The sequence below is a fragment of the Geotrypetes seraphini genome, chromosome 6, assembly GCF_902459505.1.
Source record: "Geotrypetes seraphini chromosome 6, aGeoSer1.1, whole genome shotgun sequence".
NCBI lineage: Eukaryota > Metazoa > Chordata > Amphibia > Gymnophiona > Dermophiidae > Geotrypetes > Geotrypetes seraphini.
Window position 1 is genome coordinate 68,725,274 of NC_047089.1, and position 21,570 is coordinate 68,746,843.

General features: G+C 43.0%; 1 protein-coding gene across 1 annotated transcript in view; it reads right to left on the reverse strand.

Moving 5' to 3' along the window:
- Positions 1 to 21,570, reverse strand: part of DGKH (diacylglycerol kinase eta) — a 445,542-nt gene that overhangs the window by 176,104 nt on the left and 247,868 nt on the right. Inside the window, exon 4 of the mRNA XM_033948015.1 lies at positions 20,808 to 20,888. Coding sequence (XP_033803906.1) covers positions 20,808 to 20,888 — 81 coding nt within the window. The remainder of the gene's footprint in view (positions 1 to 20,807; positions 20,889 to 21,570) is intronic.

Sequence of the window (21,570 nt, forward strand, 5' to 3'; positions counted from 1 at the left end):
GTGAATAATTTTAACTGCCGTATTTTGGATTATTTGTAGACGTTTTTTTTTCCTTTTGAGTGATGTTTAACAATAGCGAATTGCAATAGTCTAGTTTAGCGATGACAAGAGAATGTATTAAAATATTTAAGGATTTGGATTCTAGAAACTTGGACATGGAGCGAATCAAACGCAAACGATAGAAGCAACATTTAACTACATTACTGATGTGATCTTGATAAGAAAATTTGTCATCGATAATAACCCCGAGTATCTTCAATGATGATACTAAACTTATGATTGTGTTATCAATTAGAAATGGAGCCGATAGTTTTAACCCCTGTTTCATTGGGAAGAGTAATGCCTTAGTTTTTGTTATGTTTAAAGTTCTCGGAGGAAGCAGCAGAAACCAGGCAGCCAGCCAGCCTTGGCCGCGAACAGAAGTTAAAAAAAAAGGTACACGTGGGGGCGGCGGCGGGGAGGAGGAAAAGGGCCAGGGCCTGCCTGTCGCCTGCCTGGGGATAGGGAGGGAGGAGGGAGAGGCCAGGGCCTGCCTGCTGCCTGCCTCAGGGGGAGGGAGGGAGAGGTCGGGGCCTTCCTGCCTGCCCGCCCTGCCAAATTAAAAATAGAGAGGGAGGAGGGAGAGCCAGGGCTTTCCTTCCTGCCTGCCCTGTCCCATCCCTACCTGCCTGCCAGCCCTAGGACTGCCTGCCCTGTCCTGGCCTACCACTAGACAACCAGAGGGGGGACAAGGTCTAGAGCTTGGTAAGGAATGTGGGGTTGGGTGCAGAGCCTGGCAGGGAGAATTTGGTTCAGAATTTTTTTTCTTGTTTTTCTCCTCTAAATCTAGGGTACATCTTATGGTCAGGTGCGTCTAACGGAGCGAAAAATATGGTATATCCATTAGGGATATCCTGAAAATCTGGCCAACTGGTGGCTCTTGAAGACAGGAATTGAGGACAATGCCCAAACCTGTTTGTTCCGGGTGCTTAAACAGTCAGGTTTGTTTACATCTCTTGACTAGGACTGTACATTTCAGGTCTATGGATATATTTTGAGGGCTCAGGAGGAGCCCCAAATCTTGAATTGTGTAAAAATCAAGGTAACAAAACTAACTGAGGCAGAAGCAGAAAATCATGCTGGAGATCATATATACTTTCCTTTGTGCCATGTTCCAGACTCCAAATCTGAATTAAAAATCACTGGGTACGGAAAGCAACTTTTCAACAATTTCAGGTTTATTTAAACAGATTTATAGATTGGTATTCAGAGGTGCTCACATTGTTGGTATACCTATAATACGTTTTGTATACCTACTAGGCTATATTAATATACAAATATACAAATATTACAAATATACAAATATTACAGAGACCAGGAAAGTACCATGTCATTTTTACTGTGTGCATTACTATATTCCAACATGAGAGAGGCTAAATGATGTCATTAGACATTGGACAAATGTTGCTCTGGGGACCCAGAGACCAATCCTTCAACTAAATGCCAATTTTGCCTGTACTTGGTTCACTTTTCTCACAGACTAAAAAAAACAAAAGCACAGACTATAGAGAAGTTAAATGTTTCCCAAAATCCTTCCTTACCTATTCACTTTACAATATGAGCTAAAACCCTTTGCCAATAATTATTCTCTGGATAATATATACAGTATAGGGTCAAACAATGCTGATGTTTTACTGTGCTGGTGCTTAGGGATTTCAAGGAAACAAAACTGCACACCATGCCCAATACATAACCTGAGTTCTTTTCAATCCATATCACTGTCTATGGTATCTAACCCCAGTGCATGATTGTGTACTTTTAAAGATTTTTGTAGTTATTTACTTCTAGTATAAAATGGAAAATTTGGCTCTCCTCCTAGCTTTGTCTCAGGTCTAACTAGGAAGAGCAGGAAGCCCCTATGCAGGAGCGCTGACCTCCCTTGCACCGAGATTGGTGAGTGACTGCAAGGGAGAGTACAGACCAGTTGCAGGTTACTCTTCCAAGCCGGCTGTTAAGAGCTCATAAGACCTCAGGGAACAGGAAACTACATCTCCCAGAAAGGCAGAGACCTAGTAGGAAGCTGTCATGTGACCAGTCACAGCTGCAGAGTGAGCTTTCTCCCTTCCCCCTCTTTAGAGCAGGGAGGGGTGATTTGGAGCATGTTAAAATGAGGCAGCGGAGACCCAGAGAGGGGGAGGAGCAGAGGAACTGGGAACGTGATCAGAGAGGCAGCATGATTTCTCTGCCCAGCTGAATGCTGATTAGCTGGGGGAAGAGTGGGAGATGGTGGACCTTTCTGAAGAGTTTGAACCCACCGTTGAGAAGCAGTTTGAAAGCTGTGAACCTATGGATATTGATTTGTCTAGTGAGCCTAGTGAGAGGCTAGAAGTCATGGACACAAGCTGAAAAGGTGGGAAGTGTTTGATACTTTTTCTTACCTGTTTCTTTTGTGAAATCCTGAGACTGAGTTATTTTTGGTGTACAGCAGAATTGTCTCACTTTTCAGAGCTAGGTTGTGAAGAATGCTGTTACAATGTTTATAACTTTAAACTGCTTGAACAATTCACTACGGAGCTTTTTGCTTACCTCTTCTCCACATAGCCGGAGACTAATTGCTGCTGATAAGCTACTGCAGGGAACGTCAGCCACGGAGGAACTCCATTTGAATAAGTTCCTTGACTGCAGTCAGCCAGTTTCAGAGCCCTCCAGCTTTAACAGTTTACTTTTGGCTTATGAAAAGTTTATTGTCATGCAACAAGAACTGTGTGTATGTTTCCTTATTGCTGAACTTACCTTTACCTATTTAGGCTGGTGAAGAGGAAGAAATTGAAGTCCAGCCATAATTTTGGTTTATGTGTTTCTTTTTCCCTTTTTGATTTTGGAAATAAGGGTCATTCTGACGGTGGTGAAACCAGCGTGGCCAGGTTGGCCTAGCATTGTATGTTTTGACTTTTTGCACCAATGTATTGGAAAAAAATTATAGCCTGCTAAGAACCTCAGAGCAACCTGACTCAGGGTCAGGAATAAAAGTTTAACTTTATTTTTAAACCTCTTTGAGTGTGTGTGGATTCCTTGCTTGCTTGCACTGTGGACATTTTACCTGCTGTTTTACCCTAGGCTGTTGCCTAGGGGGCCTGATGGATTCCCTAGGTGGAGGGAACACGCTGGGAGCAGTAATGGTCGCGGTGAACCTGGCTCGCTGTGGTGATCAGGAGCCCGTGGGTTGCGATAACATCCGGGAGTTGGCAGTTTACGGCAGTACTTGGATGCCTACACTGTGCTTGGACTGTGGCGAAGAGGCAGATAAACTGCACTGCATGGACAGCAACAGGGATAGTGATTTGAACATACAGCAAAAAGCTAAGTTTGATGTTTCAACGTCCGCCGGTTTTTCAATACTGAAGGCCGCTTGAAAGTTTGCTTTCCTGGTCTAGTGACTTACCTCTTGAACTGTTGGGAGTTCCCTTTAATAATCAAGCTTTGATATTTATGCCCGGTTTTTTGAGCATAGAAGAGTTTTTCTCCCTGCTAAGGGAGTTTTTTTCTCTCGGGCTCTCTTGTCTACATCTCCTTTGTTTCAAGTCTTAGTACTTTGGGAGGCAATCCTTTGGATTTTGAGATCCGTTTGTTAATTTGATTATAGCTTCCCTGGGAGCCCCCTATACTGAGGTTAGACACTTCTATTTTTGCCTGTAATTACTATTGAAGTTTGGGTGTCTTTGCTCCAGTTTTTTGGTTTATTTACATATATTCCAAATGAAACTAATAAATATAGTATAGGTGAAAGTGGAGTTTAAATAAATAAATAAATAACAAGTGCACCACTTTTTTTTTTTTTTACTGAAAAGTCACTTCTAATGGAAGAAAAAGTCTCAGGTGTTTGGAAGAGCATAAACTCCAACCACCTCCGCCCACATCATCGGCTCAAAAAACTTCCGCTATAGTCACTCTAAAGAAGAAGTTTTTTGAGCCGATGATGTGGGCGGAGGTGGTTTGAGCTTATGCTCTATCACAAACCTGAGGCTTTTTCTTCCGTTAGAAGTGACTTTTCAGTAAAAAAAAAAGTGGTGCACTTGTCATTCATATATTCGAAATGCCATGCAACCATGTTTTTGTTCCTTTTATATCCATCCAGACCTTTGGATGTGCATGGACAATTACACCTGGTGGCAGTTTTAGGTTCTTGGGCATCGTTTTGCATTTTAAAATGATGCCAGATCATAGCTTTGTTCCATCAACCAGGCAAGACATGACAACTGTAAAATGTTGTCTCATGCCCAGTTGTTTTTATCATCATGGTCTTATTCAGTGGCGTAGTGAGGGAAGTTGATATGCTGGGACATTAGCACCTGGCACTGCCACACTATGCACCCCCTCCACTCTTCCCCACCACTTGAACACTCCCTCGCCCCTCATGTACCTCTTGAAATGTTCACCAGTATGAGCAGCACCTTACACCCGCTGCTCAGACCCACCTTGGCACCCTTCTGATGACATGTCCTGGTCCCATGGCCAGGAAGTGACATCAGGAGGGAGCCGACACCAGCAGCAGCAAGTGGAAGACTTCTACCAGTGAACATTTAAAGAGGTACACCGGGGAGGGGGGAGAAGAGGAGAAGCGCTGTGCCAGCACCCCCTTGAAGACAGCGCCCGGAACAATCCACCTCCCCCTTAGTACATCACTGGTCTTATTCCCCACACTTGCAACAGTACAGTTACCAGGTATGTCAAATGTCATCGGTGTCTCATCCATATTGCCAATATTACACAAATCAAAATTGTGCTTATACTGTTTAATAATAAATTTATGAAAGGAAGTACAGTAAGTTTCTTATCTAGTACCAAAAAATGTTGCAGGAATTCTCAGAACACCTATGATATACAGTATTTATTAATATATTTTGTCTTTTGTGAAATTTTAGTGAACTGATGAAGGCATATACCAACCAGCTGATGCTGTAAATGATGCTATCCTATCCCTTCCATGCTTGTCATTTGAAGGGCACATGCCCAAATGTTGATCATGTGACTGTGCAGCCATTTTGTCTGCATTCCATAATCCAGTCATTCAACTCCTTCTCCAGCACAATGTTGAAATATGACACCTTCTTTGATTTTGACATTACTTCCAGTGCCACCTTATTCATTCTCCAGTCTCTAGCTAGTTTTTCACTGATGACAAATATTCTGCTGGCAGCTGAATTATTGGTGGCCTCTGCTTGTTCTATAATTAATTTTGAATGCGGCAGTGTAAGATGACCACATCAGTGTTTCAACCCTTAAATGAATCATTTTCTTGCATCTCAAGAAAATTATTAAATATTACTATTATATCAGTAACTTGTTCCTCTCTCTTCTCTTCCCTCCCAGGTTCAATATTTCTTCCCTTTTTTTTTCTCTCCCTCCCCCATGTCCAACATCTTTCCCCTTCTCTCCAACATCCCAATCCCTTCCCCCCCCCCCCCTGCTGTGTACCTTTAAACTTGTCATCTAGTCTTCTATTGCAGTGCTTCTCAACTTTTTTGTATTTATTGTTATTTCAGGGCACATTTTCAGGTTTGCTAGATCCTTGTGGTGCACCAAACCAAATTTGACTCCCACCCCCCCAGCCAGCAGGTCCTTCTTTCAGGTCCACTCACCTCCCCTGTACTCCCCCTCCCCAGAAAAAGGAGGACAGACCGAGACATCTGAAAGCAATGAAAGTAAGGAGGACAGATAGAGACATCTGGGTTTTACTTCAATTGAAAGCAATGGAAGTAAAGCCTGGATGTCTCAATCCACTCTCCTTTTTCTGGAGCCATATGTTAACTCTACCCCTGCCAATAGTCTTTCTCCATGCCTCATTCACTCGCATACACACACAGAGCCAGCATGTTCCTTCTTCCTGTATCACTTACACTCCTCCCCAGCCAGAATGTCTTTCTCTCTGCCTCCCCAACCACACAGAATCAACATGCTCTCTCTGCTACTCCCTGTCCCCCAATATACACTCACATGCATACACTCATAGACCCAGTGTGTCTCTGTTTTTGTCCAGCTAGACCAGTGTATCTCAAACTGTGTGCCCTGAGATACCAAATGTGCCGCGGCACACTGAGGAAGAAGAGAAATGCCTGCTAGCTGACTTCCCTACGCATAACAGCGCCAGCACTGCCTGATTCGCCAAAGGCCTGCATGTTTCCCCCTTCTCTCTAGCATCCTTTGGCTTCCATCCTGGCCTCCCGGTCTCACCTTTAAAGCTAATTACAGCAGCCTGCAGAGGACTGCCAATAGGTAAAATGATTTTATTTTCAATATAGTGATTGAAATGTGTCAGTTTTGAGAATTTATATCTGCTGTGTATATTGTGTGTATATGAAAAATGAATGGAAAAAATGGCATTACAATTAGTAAAGGTGGTGGGATCTGGGGCAGAGCTTGGGTGGGCCTAGGGAGGTCTGTGGTTGGGGTACTCAGTTGATATTTGTTAGACTTAGGAGGTACTTAGCTTGAAGTAGTTGAGAAACACTGCTGTAGGCAATCATCTGGTACCAGTGCCTCTCCTTCTCTTCAGCCCTCTTCCCTGCTGGCACCCCCTACTGGCATCTCAGGGCCCATCTGGAGGGCCTCTGCACACGTGGACGTCGACGTGATGATGTCATGCTTATGCATGACATCATCACGGTGACATCCACACACTTCTGTGTGCCTCAAGCCGTGGCCACTACCTCTAATGTGCCCCGGCTCGAGAAAGTTTGAGAGACACTGAGCTAGACATATACAAACAGAATGTCCCTTTGCTGCACCCCTCTGACTCCCCAAACACGGGCAGCATGTCCTACTTTTCTTCAGTCCACAAATTTACTAGTCCCATTAATAATACCAAAGAAAAAGATAAAGGATCAAAATTACTGCGTCTCAATGGCCATGAATTTGGACTTGGAGGATGAGATGTACGGCATCGGCATCTATGAGACAAACTTGGGGTTTTTTGTTACATAGAGCAGTCTAATAGATGCTGGCACTGTCATTTAGAAGCTGGGACATTAGATCATTTACTATTCTATTGTCCATTAATACTTAGTTTTTGGAAATCCATTTGGAGCCAAGTGAATACTCTACTGGAAAATCCGGTGGCATTATCATATGACACTGTATTGTTTGGTATGTCAAGAGAGCCAAGAGTCAAATATCTTCTAATAATAATAAACTTTTGCTCATCATGACAGGAGTTGCCATACAGCAAATTATGAAAAATTGGGATCGGCTTAATTATAATTTTTGGTGAAATTCGATATGTAAAATCTTTAAAATGGAACGGGTAATAGCTATTCAGCAGGGGCATTTTAAGAAATTTAAGGATGTTTGGGAGCCATTAACAAAATATTGTACAGAATGAATATTATTTTCTTCCTTTGTTCATACATGTCCATGGTGGGGAGGGAGGAGGGAATAATTTATGATTTCTGATGCTTAAGAACAATTGTTGGATATAAAGGAGGATGATATTTGATGTGAGTTAGAATTTGATGGTAAATGAAGTGATGTTAAAGGATATAATGATTGTATCTTATGTTACTAAACTAAACTAAACTAACTAAACTAAACCTTAAGTTTATATACCGCGTCATCTCCACGGAAGTGGAGCTCGACACGGTTTACAGGGATTAAAAATAAAGAAGAGGAACTACAATGGAAGGAGGGAGAGGTGAAGTGAACAAGGACGAACAAGGACACTTGTTGAAAGTTTTAAAAATGAATAAAGATTTATTTAAAAAAATAATAATAATACCAAAGAAAACTTCAGCACAATCACAGCTCACAAGGGAAAGAAAAAGCCTCAGTAACAACGGTGAGGGAAAGAGCCACTCCACCAACCACACATCATGGGGCTTAAAAATTTTTTCGCTGCAATGTAATTATGTTTAATATATAGAAAAACGTGAAAACTCAGGCACAATCTTTTGTGCATAAATTTAATCTGTGTGCAATCTTGCTATGTGTGAAAAGCCTATGATTGTTTCATAGCCACAAACGCTACTTCTTCTGGGCAACACCACATTAACATGGCAGATAAACTATTAGAAGCGCTGTTCCTCTGCGTCCTTCATATCTTTTTTCAGCACATATAACCAGTATGCTCTCTGCATACACCCAGTATAACTCTCTGCTGACCCCTCCCCCCATATACAGACACTATATCCGTCTCTCTGCTCCCCCTCATATAACCCAAGAATATTTTTTTCCCACTGCCAACTTATACACAGCATTTTCCTCTCTCTCTAACCCCCATGCACAATAAAGCCTGCACATGTACCTCTGTATCACCCCTCCCCCTGTAGGGCTTTCCTTCTCTGGCTTCTCACACAACAAACACTTTTTTAGTTGGCACCCCTGCAAACCCCAGTCAGCTGCTTACCTTCAAATTTCTCTTCCATAGAGCAGTAGTGCAGCGGTACACAAAGGCCTCCTGTGGTCTGCTTTGGAGTGCTTCCTCCGATTCAACTTCCTGTTTTCGCATGGATGGGACAGGTCAAAGGGAGCACACCAAAGCAGACTATAGGCAGCAGAGGTGAACTGTGCAGTGCTGCTGCTCTATAGAAGTTTGAAGGTAAACAGATGACTAGGAGGGGGGTGTACCAACAAAAAAATTGTTAGCTGTGTGAGAAGGCAGAGAAGGATAAAAAAGAAGACAGAGAAGAAAAAGTGCTGCAGGGGAGGGATAATGCAAAGATACCATAAGAAGAGGGAAGGGGGATCAGGATGCTAAATCACAGGCTGACAGAGGGAAAAGTGGAAGAAGAGATTCCAGATCATGTCACGGACAGGGGTGAGGGGGTTAAGTTTCTTAGCGCTACAGAGAGTTACCCAAAAATAAGACAACCATGGTTTTTCTAATGCATTTTAGAACAGAAATTTCTCAACTTACAGACAAGTATATACAGTAATGTTATTAAAAACATGGTCAAAATCTATCAAATACAGAGTAACATTTCCTATAAACATTGAAGATGATGAGCTCATAAAGAGAATTTAATGCATACATTTTCCCACCATGAATGTTTTATCAGATTTTAAGTACTGTTGATGTAATTTTCTACACTGTTCTTATATATTGCTGTAATTCTCAGAAACCCTGTGATATATTTGCTAATGTATTTTGCTAAAGGTTCAGATTATAGTTATTTCCCCTGCATTAGTTACCTGCATGCAAGCATATCAGCTTCAATTGGAAAATTCTCAGTTTTGATCTATATTTAAATATGCAACTTTGTTGGAGATAGTGCTACCCAATTCAGGAAAAAAAAATTCAATTTGATTCGATTCAGCCTAGTGAATCGATTTTTTTGATTCGATTCAATTGGGTGGTTTTTTCCAAACATCCTGGTGGGTTTATTTTATAGCCTCTTCACCCTCTCCTACCCACACTGGTCCTGTGGTGTAAACAAAATAAACAAACAAAAAATACTTTTCCTCTCTCTATTAAATCCTAGCTCACGTTTGGAAGAATACACATTTCAAATCTGACATATTGTAATCACAAAACAGAAAATAAAATTATTTTTCCTACCTTTTGTTGTCTGGTCATTTTTCAAATCTTGTTGGTCCCATGTTGGTCTGGTTGTCTTCTGATCAGGCTCTCCTTCTTTCTCCTTTCTCCGTGCTAACCATCCATCTTCCATCTCTGTCCTCCCCTTCTGTTTCCCTTTCCTCCCCCGGAGGTCTGGCATCTTTAATTTTTTTCATTTCCATCCCCCCGCAGCTGCAGCGATGGACCCCACCATCCACAGATCCACCATCTCTCCTTTTCTCATCTACCCTTTCATCCAGTATCTCTCTTCTGTGTCCCTGTTCCTATGCTCCCTCCAGGCCCAGCATCTTATCTCTTCCCATATCCAGCATCTTCTTTCTCTCTTCCTTACCTCCTGTATCCCCTTCCCCAGGTACTGGCTTTCTCCTACTATCGCTCCTGCCATTCTGCACTTTACCCACCTACTTTGGAGCAGTATCTGTCCCTCTTGTATCCTTCCCCTTGTGGTCTTGCATTTCTCTCTCCCTCTCCCTCTCTCCATTAGTCCAGCATCTCTCCTCTGCTTTCCTCCCCCTCTTTTTGGTCTCTCTCTTCCCTTCACTTCACCCCAGGTCTGACATCTCCCCTCCCCTCTCTTACTCCTTCCTTTTCCTCCCTCTGCACAGGCCTGCCTCCATGCCCTGAAGGCCTGTTCCCCCACGAAGGCCTGCTCCCACCCCCGCAAACAAACGCCTGTTTCCCCCCCCCTCCGCGAAGGCACATTTTCTCCTCCCCCCACCATGAACGAATGCCTGCTCCCCCTGCAGCCTGCACCTTCTCCACTCTTACCTCCTTAATGCTATTAGGGCAGCTTGCAGGCTCACTGGTGTTATAGCGATCCCTGCAACTGCCCGTGGTCCTCAGCGGCACGTTCTCTCTGCCGCGATCCTGCCCCTGATGTCAGAGCAGGGGCAGGACGTACAGAAAGAATGTGCCGCTGAGGACCACGGGCAGCTACAGGGATCGCTATAACACCAGTGAGCCTGCAAGCTGCCCTATTAGCATAAAGGAGGTAAGAGTGGGGAAACTGGGTGAGGCAAGAGCGGGCAAGCTGGGGGCGGCCTTTCTGAGCGACCCTCTCCCCTCAAGCAGGAGCAGCAGCGGATGGCCAGCAAGAGGCAGTGCTGCAGCTCCTGCTTTAGGAAGGCATGGGGGAAGGGTCGGCCATTGAATCGGGAGGCCGATTGTTTAAAAAATTGAATCGATTCAAATAGATTCACCTGATTCGAATCGGTGAATCGATTCGAATCATGAATCGGGCAGCACTAGTTGGAGAAGCAAATTTGTGTACTAAGAACTAAAGAAGTTAAGGCCCTTTTTACTAAGCTGCGACAAAAAGTGACCTTGGTGTATCCTTGTGCAGGTTTTTCCTGCCGATCTTCAATTTAAAGGTGGGGGGTTCGCACAGGGGGCTCTGACAGCAGGAGGGAGTGGGCTTCCCTTCTATCGCTCTTTAATTTAAAAGGGGGGGTCGAGTGTGGTGGGTCTGGGTGGCCGAGACAGGAGGGAGTGGGCTTCCCTTCTACTGGGTTTTTTTTTTAAGTTCTAAGGATGTGGACCGTTGTGAGGGGAGGGAATCCTGGCACAACTTTTTTTTATTATTATTATTTTTCATGGGGACAGATATTGTGTGTGTGTATGCACATGTACATCTAACGCTATTGGCAACTCCAGACCTGTTAGAGATTTTGGAGTGTTAAAAACCAACGCTTCATTTTGTGCATCATCTGGGCATCAATCAGAGTGCTCATTTTAATATTGATTAGCTCGCTGTGATTTATTTACATGCAATTATCAGAGGCTGCTCCAAAACACAGAAAAGACCACGATTTGCCGCTAAACTGGTTTAGCATTGGCCATTAAATGCAAGGTGAGTTTTGAGCATATGGGCCTGTGTTTCCTGGTTTGGTTCCCTGGCCTTCTTCTTGCTTAACTGCTGAATCCTTGCGCCCTTCTTTGCTCAAGGTAAAACTCTACAACCACCTCCCAGGTCTCAACTCATCTCCCTAAGCTAGATGCTTTTTCCTTGGCTACTGAAGCAATATCCTGCAGGCAGCCCAGAACACAGTGGCTTGGTATGAGTGCATACTTCTATGCCTTGGGTTGCTAGAACATGTTCTCCCACTCAGCGTGTAATCTTTGAGGTTTCAAACTATAATCCTTGCTGGGCTTCCAAAGTTCAAGGTGAGCATGGGGCTAAGAATCTGATGTGGATTCTGCAGGCAGAAAGGTGGTCATTGGTCTGGAATCTGTGAATGCCAAGGTAAGTGCTACAGTGCAAAAGGGGATGAGTAACCAGTCCTAGAAAACAGGAATGGGCCTGGAGCCAGGAAGAGCAGAGCAAGGAAGTGATCCAAGCCTGTGGTCAATGGGAAGCCACAAATTGAAGATGAGTTAAATCTATAAACAAAAGGAAGTCTCATTTGTAGAGGAGAGTAAAAAGTGGGAATCAGTAAAAGGGATGGGTAAGCTAATCCTGCATGGATTGGCAACTAGCTAGGAAAAAGCGCATTGGAACTTGTTGGGAGTGGAGGGAAACAGAAGGCTGGGAAAAGGAAAAAAGAGCAGTAAACAGGTTAAAAATATTTAAGAAGTAGAGCAGGCAAAGAGCAATTAAATTCCCTGCCCTCAAATATAAAGCATCAAATTATGCCTACACAGAAGGAGAAAAAAGTGCAGAGGGAGTCTGGTGGGGGTGGACAAGGAGGAGGGAGGTGGAAGATGGAATTAAGGAATAAAGTATGGTGTAGATGGGTTGAGGGAAAAGAGGGATTGGTTGGAGAAAAGTGCTATAAATGGTTTGAATGGAGGGAGGGAGAGTATGATGCTGACACGCTGAGAGGGGAAGGAGAGAGTGGCAGGAGGGGCCTTAAACAACCAGGGCCAATCAGAGGAGTAGGCCAAACAATCAGAGGAGGGGCCAATCAGAGGAGGGGCCAAATCAGAGGAGTCTCTCCGGTCATCCATCTAATTCAAGGTACGGGGGAGAAGGGTCGGAGGCAAGGGGAGGTGTTGTGTGGCAGTGGGAGAGAATTGGCATCTCTCCTGCAGCTGGGAGGGGTTCCCTTGGCAGCAGGAGAGAGTGGGCATCTCTCCTGCTGCAGGAGGGACGGGGGGTTTGATTGGCAGAGGGAGAGAGTGGGCATCTCTCCCACTGCAGGGGGGGTGTTGTGTGGCAGTGGGAGAGAATGGGTTCACTTGTCAGCGGGCGACAGTGGGCATTTCTCCCACTGCAGGAGGGGGTGTTGTATGGCAGTGGGAGAGAGTGGGCTTCTCTCTCGCTGCTGGGGTTTTAAACAGTGCTGTCACTGTACCTGCACCCCCCGGACCAGTTGTTGACTTTTGTCACCAAAAGCCGATGCAGCTCTTAGAAAATGGTTTGACAATTTTAAAGAATCCACCAGAGTGCTCATTTTAATGTTAAAGAGCCCAGTTGCATGGCAGTGTTAGAGACTGATAGGAAATTCGCTAAAGACAGAGATAAGCCATTTTGATAATTTGCCACCTAAAATGCATGCAGGCTAAACCATTGGAAACCAGTTTAGTGACTGCGTTAAAGTTTTGAGAATCTGGGCCTTTCTGTTTAAAGGAGATGCAATAAGCATATCTATTACAGGTGTTCTCTTTCGTGAAGCATCTTACTGGCTACCCCTCTGCCAAGGATGTCATCCTTTTCCTGGCAGATAAATTGCTCTGAGAGTCATTCCACATAAGACGCCACAGTTTCACATCCCAACAGTTTCCCATTCCTGTTCCTCCATTCTTGTTCACACAGAACACAGCTATCTGATTGCTTGTCTGAATTTACATGATTTGGTTTGACAACTGATTTCTGAAAGCATTTCAAGCATTCCAGATTGTCCTTAACTCTAAAAGGTTTATCTAGCGAAGATTTTACTTTGCAGACCACGGGTCCCAGTTGCAGAGTCTTTCTATATGAACACCCCAGCTCAGTTTTGTTAAGACAATTTGGCTCTGAAGAATCTGAAAGGAGATGACCCTGGCTAAATTTGACTGCATTAGCCACAAAGACAGAGAGTTCCTAAGCTGCCAGATGACATGGACGGCATCTCCCAAGCTCAGAATGGTCCAAAGCCATAGAATATAGGATCCATTATTGGCCTTGTCTCATGTTGATATGTGACAAGGACGTTGGATGTACTGTTGAAACCATAAGGATTATCAATCACAACATGTCCCATGCTGGTATTTGCTGGCTCTTTGTTTTTCTTTTACATACAATACCAAAGTGGTGATCCTTTCTTGTAGAAAAAATGCTTTCACATGCACCATGCCAAGCAGAGTTCTTGTAGAGATGATGGACTCAGCTGCTAATAAATGAATCCCGAACGATTAAAAGACAAAGAGGTTGAAAAACCTTTAAAACAGTCACAACCATAAATACAGAGTAGTAAAGGATAATAAAAGAGAACCTCCCCTGCTGTGCAACCATGTAAAATTCACCTTAATGAATTAAAAAGTGCTCGGTTAACTAGGAAACCGATTTCAAACTAAAGGCAGAGAGCAATACGCATGACCCTGTCTCTGCCATTGCCACATGCCAAGATAAAAGTAAAAGTTATTACATTACATTTTGTGCAATTAAGTGCCAGGTGTGATTGGCCATAAATCCATCAAAGAAAGAATATTCAGATTGTGTACAAAGTTTGGAAAAAAAATAAGAGCTTGCACTTCTTTTCATATTTTTACCATTTCCTGGAAACTAAGAAGCAGCATTTTAAGAATAAATAGCCCATATTTATAAAATTACACAATTTTAATCAAGTTTAAAATTGAACTCAGATGGGATGCAATGCTTTAGGCACCGGGAAAGACTACAACATCTGACTTGTAGGTGGCCTGTATTCTTTTCTACTGCCTGAGATTCACCAGCTGGTAACATTTTCGATATATACAACTTACATTGCATACAATGCTATGACCTTTTCATGCGCAAGAGTAAAACTGTGGAATGGCCTTGTTGGCAGTGTTCCCGCTAAGCTGCGCTGGCGTGCGCTGGCGCACAAAATATTACATCGCAGCGCACAAGTTTCTCGTCACAGCGCACACACGTGCTTGCAGGCAGGCGAGCTGGCAGTCCATGTAACGCGTCGCAAAGGTAAGGGGAGGCTGGGGGAGGAATCGGACGTCGGGGTGGGGGTGCGAGCAGGGAGGGGGGCGATCGGAAGAGGCGTACGGCAGATGGCAGGGCGGCGAGAGGAGAGTCGGGTGGGGGGGGGAGTAACACCGGAAGAGAGCGGCAAATCCGGGCAAGGCAAGACTTGCAGAGGCGTACCTAGGGGGTGCGGGGGGTCGATCCCGACGGTCCGCTCAGCTCGCCAACAAGGAGAGGCAGCCGGACTCGCGTACGCTCCGACCGCCTCTTCTTGCAAGAAGCCGGGTCTTATTCAATCAGGAGCTGCTTTGACATGAGTGAAGAATTGATTCCATTCCAGTTTCACAACAATTATTCTACAACATATTGAGTGAACTCTTCTCACTGAAGGCAAACTTTGTGCCCAATAAAATGGTTTTCAATATTTTGTTTTAATGTATTTATACTTTTGTGTAGAAGCTGGAATTGATAGATTGTCTAGAAATTGAAAGCATCAAACGTATTGTCTTCTGGACTGTTTTTAATTTACAGTTTACACATATGGATGTAACAGACATAACTACATTTGTTGTAAAACATTTATTAAGATATCATTTCATCCCTACAATTTCTGTAGACTGTTTTAAAATAAATTTGAGTTTTTCTGGTAAAAAAAAAAAAAAAAATAAAGAATTTTGTACTTTCAAGAATTAATGCGTTGTTTTGGGTTCTTAAAAATATTATTTAACGTTATTTAATTTAGCGTGTAGGCCTAAAATTCCTTTGAATACCTCGTCCTCATGTATCAGCAACTTTGACAACATATTTATTTGGCTCATAACTTGCTGGCGCCCGATATTTTTAGCTCACAGTGAAAAAAGTTCGCTCACAACACCCGCCCGCTTAGAGGGAACACTGCTTGTTGGCCAAATTCGGAAATGTGGTGATAGGAGTTCATTCAGGAAACTGTTGAAAACGCAATTATTGGTTGATGGATTTCTTTGAGCATCTGACCTATTGTAAGGATTGAACCTTTCTGCCTTTGCTTTTATTTGTTCTGACCCGTTTTAATATTTTATGTATGTAACATTTTTGCAAACCGTTTTGGAATAAAAATTTTAAAAATAAATAAATAAATACTAGCTTGCCTTCAAACCTTATAATTCATATGACTTTATGTAGACCATATGCCAGCTACTATGAATATCTTAACTCCTGGCAACATCCAAGACCTGGAGCTACGCACTATGAAAATTACTTATCTATGTAACCAATTTCCAATGTTTAGTTTTTCACGTCTGCATCCCACTCTCTTCTCAGTTCTTATTTATTTATTTAATGATTTGTATACACAAATGAAACATTTTGTAACAGAAATAGTTTTACCCTCAAATTATACAAATGAAAACACATCACAGGCCATTAGACCCTAGAGAATTAACATACTCGAAACTCTTATAATAGCCCACATAGAGGAGGGAGACAATTCACATCTTAGAGAGAATTATAACAATAAAATGAAAAAAAAAAACAAAAAACAACAAACCCACACTGGTAGTGATACTTCCTCAAATTATTAACTGGACCTTTCTACTTGGAGTCATTTAGGATTGCCTCACACCGAAGCACTATGCATTGGTATCCCTTTCCCTTCAAGAAAAAATTACAACTGGGAGGGTTCAAAGAATACATAGGAATTCTGATCCAAATGGATCATACATTTACAGGGATATCTAATTTGAAATTTTGCTCCCAATGAAATCACATGTTCTTTTAATTCAAGGAACTTCTTTCTCCTGGTCTGGGTTGTTTTCGAGATATCTGGAAACATGGAAATCTTGCTTCAAAAAGGACACCTCTCTAAGTCTAAAAAATAGTCTTGGCCTCCTTATCCTGATGGAAAACGAATGTCACCAGAAGAGTCACTCGACTAATGACCTCATTCTCTGAGGTTTCCAGGATATCTGTAATATTAATAGCATCTGAAGCCTCAGGTAGAACCCCTGGAGTAGAGGATTGTTTTTTTATACTGGCAAAAATATATATTTTATGAAGCAGAGGAAGTCCATTCTCAGGGTACTTGAATACTTCCTTCAAAAATTTATAGAACAAATTTTTTGAAGAAATTGTCAACATTCTAGGAAAGGTCAGTATCGTAAGATTCAGAGACTTAGTATAATTCTCAAAATTTTCCACTTTCCTAGCAAAGAGCAATCTATCCTGAATTATAGATTGTTGAGATGATTATAATCCTTGGACCTGCTGGTCCAAGTGAACAACTTTTTCACCCTGAGTTTTTACTTCCCCTTCTAATTTATCAATTCTCTGAGCCTGATTGTTGACCAGGGGAAGGGTTCCAACACAGAGTTTATGGAGGAAATTCAATGCCGTCCATATTGACTCCAAAGTAATCACTGCTGGTCATACCAGAGAAGGGACCGTAGGAATCTGCCCTTCTCGTACTGTTAATTCTTCTGCCTTCTTTGCCCTCGATGTCCCAGCCGATTCTGATTGAGGCATTGTCAAGCCCTCAAGCATTGCAGGCAACACTGAGTTCTGTCCCTGCTCAGCTCCCGACATTTCCCAATCTCGCGGCTGCAGGGGAGGCGCTGGACCCGCGGGACTAAGCGAGAGTTCGCTCCCGAGCACCGAACACTCTCTCTGTTCCAGTGCAGCCAGTTCACCCCTTGGTGAGGAAGTGAAGAAGCCCATGATAACCTCCAGCCGCATCAAGATAGGTTCACGCTGCTGGGCTGAAGCAGCAATTCTTCCTCTCCTTTTAGGCATATTGAATCCAAGTTAAACCCGCCAAAACGGGTAAGATATATATTATCAGCAGCAGGAGCAATTAACACAGCATCGACACTACACCACCGTCTTGTCTCCAACCAGATTTCTTCTCAGTTCTATTAAACTGCATAAGTACTTCCTGTAAGCAATGGAAGTGGATGAAAACTATTGCAGAATCTACTTGATCACTGAGAAATAGCAGTGAGAGCTTATTCCCATCCTGAGTATTGTGCTTAAATGTATAGCAACATATAGGGGGTCCTTATACTAAGGCACAGTAAATGCTAACGCGTCCATAAAATATAATGGACGGGTTAGCGTTTCGCATGCGCTAAATTGGCTAGCACGCCAAAAGAGGGGGATAATGCACTCTACAGAGCAATGGTATCTGATCTCAGTCAAAAATGTTATGTAAATATTTAAATCCCGCCTATTTTTAGGCGTGTTACAACAGCCACAAAATAATTCAAAAATCAGAAACAAAAATCCGTAATTGACATTACAACACATATCAAGGTCTATGTGGCTATTAAACTTGCATTTTTCATTCCAACATGGGCATGGAAAATAATTCAGTATCTTTCATTTCACCCTAACATATGTTGCTCTGTGGCATATCAAGCACAACATTAACAGCTGATGATGCATTCTGATGAACAGAAATTAAATATAGATACTATGAGGGGCATAATCAAAAAACCCATCTAAGTTCCCTTTTGGCCTAAGGCCCTAAACTTTGAAAGTAGCAGCAGGGAAAATGTCCATTCTCAAAAAAAAAACGTTCAAATTGAGGTATTTTTAAGAATGGCCTACCTCTACGTTCAGCAATTTAATCGCCCAGACCACCACTACATCTAACCTTAGAACACATTATTAACCCAAAAATTGGCCAAATCGCAAACGCCCAAAACAAGACCTTTTAGGCGAGGGAGGAGCCAGTCCTTCACCTAAAAGCTGGATTCTGTAACCGGCATCTGTCAAAAACAACAATGCACATAAGCACATAAGCATTGCCTCTGCCGAGTCAGACCATAGGTCCATCATGCCCAGCAGTCCGCTCCCACGGAGGCCCCCCAGGTCAATGACCTGTAGTGATCTATTACTCAAGAGCATTTTGTCTTGTATAGTAACCCTCTAATTGTACCCCTGGATTCCCTTACCCTTCAGGAACTCATCCAATCCCTTTTTGAAACCCAAAACTGTACTCTGCTCAACCACCCCCTCTGGAAGCGCATTCCAGGTGTCCACCACCCTCTGGGTGAAGAAGAACTTCCTAGCATTTGTTCTGAACCTATCTCCCTTCAATTTTTTTGAGTGCCCTCTAGTTTTTGTTGCCCCCGCCAGTCTGAAGAATCTGTCTCTCTCTACCTTCACTATACCCTTCATGATCTTAAAAGTTTCTATCATATTCCCTCTAAGTCTCCGCTTTTCCAGGGAAAAGAGACCCAGCTTCTCCAGCCTCTCAGCATACGAGAGGTTTTCCATGCCCTTTATCATTTTTGTTGCTCTTCTCTGGACCCTCTCGAGTATCGCCATATCTTTCTTTAGGTACGGTGACCAGTACTGGACGCAGTACTCCTGATGCGGTCGCACCATTGCCCTGTACAGCGGGAGGATAACTTCCTTGGTTCTGGTAGTGATACCTTTTTTGATAATGCCCAACATTCTGTTCACCTTTTTTGAGGCCGCTACGCATTGTGCTGCCGGTTTCATTGTTTTATCCACCAAAACCCCCAAGTCCTTTTCTAGGTTGCCTTTTCCCAATGTCATCCCCCCCTTCGTGTAGTTGAACATCAGGTTCCCTTTCCCTATGTGCATAACTTTACATTTCTCCACATTAAAGCTCCACATTAAATCTCCCCCCTCCCTCCCCCGCAATGACTGCAGCAGAAGACATGCCTAATTTCTCCTGCCGTTTGTCATGATCCCCCCAAACTGCTACGAACCGTGGTAGGAGAGATTGGTCATCTCTCCTGCCGCGATTCGCGGCAGTTTGGGGAGGATCACGATAGCGGCAGGAGAGATCGCAATCCACCCCCCGACAATACCGGCAGGAGGAAGCCCAACCCCTGCCGAGGCGTGAGCCCCAAAACCCCCTCGACTCCCTCAAATACCAGCAGGAGGGAACTCAAACCCTCCTGCTGAGGCAACACCCCCCCTCCAAAAAACAATACCGGCAGGAGGGAGCCCAACTCCTCCTGCCCAAGTGACCCCCCACCAACCTAGACAAAACGGCAGGAGGGAGCCCAACCCCTCCTGACGGAAGGCGACCTCCCACCCTCTTGGTTGGGAATTCTAGTCCTCTGCTGCCTCTGGAGGGAATGAGAACCCTGGGAATTCTAGGATGGATGAGAGGATGAGGATACCTAAGCTTTTGAAAGTAGTAGGCCCTCCTTTGCCCATTACCAATATACCCCTGGATGCTGGCTAAAAAGTATCAAAGGTTGTTTGAACATGTATTTTCCACAATTACATTACATTTGTGATTTCTATTCCGCCTGTGCCTTGCGGTTCTAAGCTGATTACAGTTAAAAGAGATCAGGACATTACCGAGAGAATTACATTACAACGATTTAAGTAAATTACATGTTGTGGTATAGAAATACAAGTATAAGATATCTGGATTTATCGATAGAATAACTTGACAGGGTTCAAGTAGTTACAAGGTTCAGTGGGGAAAACAATATAGGCAACTGAAGAAAGATACCTAACTTTGAAGGAATCAGTTAAGTGGATACCTAAGGGAGATGCTTTTTTAGGAGAAGGTTAAATGGATACCTAAGGGGGATGCTTATTTAGGAGTTTGGATATTTCTCACGGCTTTGTAAAAGGAGGGTTTATTTGAAGAGACCTAGGTTCAGTGATAAGCCATTTCCTGCCATTTGAAGGGTGGGAACCATTATCTACTGTAATGATACATGAGGAACACTTCTCTGCAGACTTTTCATATTATGACAGACAAACTGAATTTTCCAATTATCACCTTCTTCCTGCTCCTGCTGTAAATGCTTTAACTACAAAGGAGATGCTAACCAACACAGGCCTTTGACAACTGAAATATCACCTCAAAACTATACAGTGGTGAAACAAGAGCTTTTGAAAAATTAAGGCTAAAGTATTTGGGAACAATTTTGAAAGAAAAAAAAATTAAAATATTTAAAAAGCATAACTGAGAACCTAAACAGTGATAATTGTGCTAATTTCATACGCAATAGAATGGATCTATCAATGATAGAAGAACGATGCCTCATTTTATAACATCAAACAGCGCAGTAAAAGGGTGCCAAGAAACTGCAGAAGACTAATTAGCAAGTCTCTCAAAGGCTTTCTATATTGTCTTAGTAACGGTCTTTCTGCAGCTTTTGAGGTATATTTATGAAAATCTTATCATACCGTGAAGCTGTTGTTGACATTTTTTGTGCTTGACTCAGCTACGCTGGCATCTGACAGATCAACTTCATCAAATATTAGAGACTGTGAACGGAAAAGAACACAAACACATTAGCAACCAGCACAAGTCATTTCATTGTCAAATATACTTACACATTGTTATCAATTTCACATTGTTGTTCAACGGATTAGCAATGGGCCTGGATGGAAAACTGGGACACAGATAATCCCTTCTAATTTCTGCTGTAGAAAGACCTGTATAAACAAGCCCATAAATACAAAGACAAAAGCAGGATAAAAAAATATTTTGAATGAACCAATAATCCGCTTTGAACCTTAAAATAGAATATAGCAGAATATGAATGCTATAATTAAGTTAAAAAAACAAATCCAAGTCAAAAAGTGAATTACCCAGTTGACTCTAGAATGTCATTGATAGATGTTGCTGGCCAGAGTAAACAACCAGAAGCATAAGGTAGACAGCATTAGCATTTCTCTGTATGAAACAAGATGAGTAGTCAACATCATTTGAAAGCACCCACATGAGCTCTCTCGGAGCTCAAAAGGGCACCTTCAGAGTAGAGAATGACCCAGGGACAAATTTTTCCCCGTCCTCGCAGGAACTCATTTTCCTGTCCCGTCGAGTTCTTTTCCTGTCCCTGCCCCGTTCCTGCAAGCTCCGTCCTCATCTGCACAAGCCTCAAACACTTTACAATCATAAGTGTCCTAGGTCTGTGCGGTTAAGGTACAGCTTACGGCAGGGGTG